The following is a 4,605-nucleotide window of genomic DNA, read 5'->3' on the forward strand; positions in this document are numbered from 1 at the left end:
GTGCTTAGACTTGGGTCCCATCTCCATGACATCTCATTATGGTATGCAATTATTCCAAAATACGGAAAAATCCGATATCCAAAATACCTCTGGTCCCAAGCATTTTGGATAAGGGAGACTCAACCTGTAATAATAATAATAAGTGCTAAATGTTATATACGCTATCATGTATGCACCCTACACAGCAACAATGTATCTATTTATCCCAAACTCTTCTGCCCTTAGCAGTACATTTGCATTGTATGTGACATTCTGCACTAGTGTGGGTACTGTCTGGCATGTTCTGTATGAATCTGCTGCTAAACAGGAAATTCCTCTGACTGCTTACAGACTTTATAATAGAGAAAACATGTGAGAAAACTGTGCATAAAGGCTCTTATTGTTTTAAGCATTTTTATTGTAAAATATTAAACATGTGGGAAATAAATATTGCATAATTTATGACTTATTATATAGCGTATTATATGCCTCTACAGATAACATAGACAAAGCTGCAATTATTGACATCCTATAATTTGCTGAAAACAAAACCAATCTGGCATCATAAAGCAGAATGTAATACTTTTATCCTAAATTTCATGGTATAACTAGTAAATCCAAGAATAGTAATTGGTTTCCTATGCTCATTTTAATTCAGACTCCTAAGTGGAATGGAATTGTGAGAGGATAAACACACTTCCACCCGCTAGCAGAAAAAATCCACCCACCCAGCCAGTATACATTGCATCGCCAAATTCCCCACGGGGAACACCTTTAGGGATATTGTGATCCCAAAATTTTAACAATGTATCATAAGCAAAGTAGGATACAGAGAAGAAAGTCAGTGCGCCCGCCGCTGCAAACAGGACTCCTCCAAGGACAGCTAGCATCTTTCTGACATGTCTATCTGTGTTGTCAAGACATTTCACACAAGTCAGTGCTGGTACGGAGGCTGTAAATCCCAAGGCCCCAATAAATACTGACAGGCAAACAAGGACACGACCCATTCGGACTTGAAGCGGAAGACGGAGAGGAATCTGGTATTCTTGACATACAGTTAAACCCAGATCTTGAACAACACATGTTTCCCACAAACCAAGCAGGTAGTTTTCATTGACCAGTAGGCCTGATGAAAAAGTCAACCAACGAGGAATGAATAAGGCCACCAAGCAGCACACATAACCAATGAGCGAGAGGAACAGGCCTGCAAGTTCAGCAAAGCAGAGCACTGCCTCCATTTTACCTCCTGGTCACTCTTGATTGCCCGTCTATATTTGGAAGAAGGAGCTTTAAGCAAAAGACTGCTTCCTTGCAGGGAGCTAGCTTTGAAATACCAGTCGGTAGGCAGCTTTGAATAAATCAATGCTTTTTAGTTTGCTTGTGAGAGACTATTGTTCTTTCTAAATCCATTCTAATTATAGGTCGGTAGTTTAGAAAAAATTAAAAAGCAGCCAGTGAAAATGTGTTGTATTCTTCTGAAAAAGATCATAGGATCAGATTAAATGATCTTCCCACTTGGCTTAAAAGAGAAAGAAACAATCTGGGATTTGAGAATGTTTTTTGAAGAGTAATCCTTCACGTACTAGACGGTAGTTTTCACTACAATAACTGTTATGTGCAGTCAGCTTACAGGCAGAGCAGTTTGTATGACTCAGGGAAGGCACCATCACAACAGTTCCTTTTTTTAAACACAAAGTTATTTTATATATATCTGGCTGACAAGCTCAAAGGTCTTGACAAAGGTCCTAAGGGGACGAAATGTCGACAATGCACCATTTTCCTGTTGGCATGTAACAATTGAATGTACACTTCTTCAAGCCAGCCTGGTGAGGGGTGGTCTTCAGGTTGCTGACTGTCAGGATCCAGGCGCACAGTATACCGGCGCCGGAATCCCGACAGCCGGCATACCGACATATATTCTCCCTCGTGAGGGTCCACGACCCCCCTGGATGGAGAATAAAGAGTGTGCCGCGGCACAGCGGTTGAAAAACGCTGATCTAATCTAATATACACCCCTCCCCTACTTAAGTGCTCTGGGCCCCCCCAAGGCTTAGTCCGGTCCTGTAGCTATCATACTTGCCTACCCTTCCGGAAGCTGCAGGAGGCTCCCAATGTTTCGGGTAGTCCCCCGCGGCCCCGGAAGGGTAGGAGACTCTCCCGCATAATCCCACCCACTTCCTAGGAAGCAGGCAGGATAAGGATAAAATAATACACTTTCAGCAAGCCGTATGAAGGGGCTTATTGCAACATTTAGCCCGTCCTCCTACCCGCAAATTGCTGTAATTTCCTCACCTGGGTATGGGGCCACACACACAGGCTGTACCCCCCTCCTCCCATCAAAGCATTAGCGATATATCGCATAGTGTGTACCCAACCGTACACATATATAGTCTTTGTTTAGAAAAGTAGTAATACATTAATAAATAAAACAAATCATTATTAATCGGAGAAAAATAATCTTCATGTATCTTTCTGTGTATTATTTTTTAATCGTATTTAGTTATTCTTTATCTTTTTGTTCTAATTACATGTTACACCATGTTCTCATTAATCTAAATATCAGTACACAATTTTGTGACAGTTCCACATCTGTTTTTGTGTGTGTGTGTGTGTGTGTGTGTGTGTGTGTGTGTGTGTGTGTGTGTGTGTGTGTGTGTGTGTGTGTGTTTTAAACAAGTTGAAAAGAGAAGTAACTTTGTGGTTTACAGATTCCTTGTTCCTGCAATGCTGAGTCCAGTGATGGTGAGGACAGATTTCTATTTCAATACTAACACATGTCATTCATAGAATACACAGGATTGTATGCATTGCTTTGCTGGACCATACCGCCTGCACTCTCTCAATCAAATGAAAGCTCTGTTTTAGACTCAACAACAAACAGACATACACTATTTTGTGGTGTAATGTGAATAACAGATTCTACTGTGCAGTGTAATGTGACTGCCGGACACTACTATGCTGTGTAATGTGACTATTGGACACTACTATGCGGTGTAATGTGACTATTGGACACTACTTTGTGGTATAATGTGAATAACAGATACCACTGTGCGGTGTAATGTGAATAAACGACACTACTTTGTGGTGTAATGTGACTAACGGACACTAATTTGTGGTATAATGTGAATACCGGACACTACTGTGCGGTGTAATGTGAATACCGGACACTACTGTGTGGTATAATGTGAATACCGGACACTACTATGCGGTGTAATGTGAATACCAGACACTACTGTGTGGTATAATGTGACTTATGGACACTACTGTGTGGTGTAATGTGACTTATGGACACTTCTGTGCAGTATAATGTTAAATTCTGTGATATAGTGTAGGAATGTAGAGTAAGGTAACAGCAATGTATGGGTGGTAAGTGAGTTCTCTCCTCCCATTAGCTAGTCGCTATACTCCTGCTCTGTGACCCTGGTCATCTGTGCTGTAGATGGGTACCTGACTTTACAGTATTTGAGATGCCAGTTTACAGCACAGCTAATCTGGATCACCTATCAGACCTATCGGCTGACCGGAGAAGAGAGGTCACCGATCACCGGGTAGATAAGTGTAAGAGGAGGTGGGTGGGGGTCACCTTAGAGGGGGGGGCAGTTAATTAGGTTATGGCATCTGTTCTGTACAATCTGAGCGTATACCCTGAGAGTTGTGGTAACTGGATTTGTAGGGCCAGAACTTTTTTGCAAAGCTCTGTCCCTATATGTGATAACTGATACATCCTTGTAATGTATTCAATTATTGCAGTCAAAGTTATCACATCCCATCCACATCTCGGATGCAGATTGACATAAATACGTCTCATAGTGCGAAGATGTAGAGTAGTAGTGATATAATGAAGAGATGTAGTGTGGGGAGGAAGTGCAATGATGTAGTATGCCACCACACACCCCTACCCACGCCAGAAGAAATTCTCTGTGATGCTAATAACACCCACTGCACGACACACAATAGGCTCATTATAAATTTCAGCTCCAGGCCCATGTGGACTCTAATCTGGCACTGAATTGATGGGCAGAGGACCTAATATTCTTTATATCAGGAGCAGTGGTTCTCAAACTGTGTGCCGTGGCACCCTGGGGTGCCTCGGAGCACTTGCAGGGTGCCCTGGGTTGTTGGTTCAGTACCAATTCAAATTATTTATGGTCAATGTAACAGGCAAAACCAGTGCTGGTGGCTGTCAGTCATAAAATATGTTGGCAAACAGAAGCAAATCTTGTCCCTCACCACACAGTTGAATTTAATGGTGCCCATACACTTGTGAGATAATCGGTGCTAACCTTCGATTTCGACCGCATCTGTGAGAGAAATCGAAGGATTGTATGCACATTATAGTTACCTTTCGATGCGATGCATGGGCACGCCGGTCAAATCTGAACGTCTCAAGACAGTATGTGCTGCACTTAATATTTATCGAATCACAGTGCGATCGCATGTGTTTTTAAAAACCCATGCTGTATATTGGACTGCGATGTGCGATGGGCACCCGCAGGGAGCGAATGGAGGCCGCTCCCACTCGGCGGTGACGTGCTCATCACATGATTACCATGCGATCTATTGCATGATCGCATGGTAATCACTTTGGCAGTTCCGGTGCGATTTCATCGCACCTGAACTGCCGGT

At 42.6% G+C, this 4,605-nt stretch overlaps 1 protein-coding gene across 1 annotated transcript; it reads right to left on the bottom strand.

Annotated features, from left to right (window-relative positions):
* Positions 1–422: 422 nt before the first annotated feature.
* On the bottom strand, positions 423–1,352 carry LOC135051238 (claudin-22-like). Its single transcript, XM_063957333.1, has one exon. It carries the CDS (start codon positions 1,215–1,217, stop codon positions 642–644), a length of 576 nt encoding a protein of 191 aa, XP_063813403.1. The 5' UTR covers positions 1,218–1,352; the 3' UTR covers positions 423–641.
* Between the last annotated feature and the right edge of the window lie 3,253 nt (positions 1,353–4,605).

Source organism: Pseudophryne corroboree, chromosome 2 (genome assembly GCF_028390025.1).
Source record: "Pseudophryne corroboree isolate aPseCor3 chromosome 2, aPseCor3.hap2, whole genome shotgun sequence".
In the NCBI taxonomy this organism is placed as follows: Eukaryota; Metazoa; Chordata; class Amphibia; order Anura; family Myobatrachidae; genus Pseudophryne; species Pseudophryne corroboree.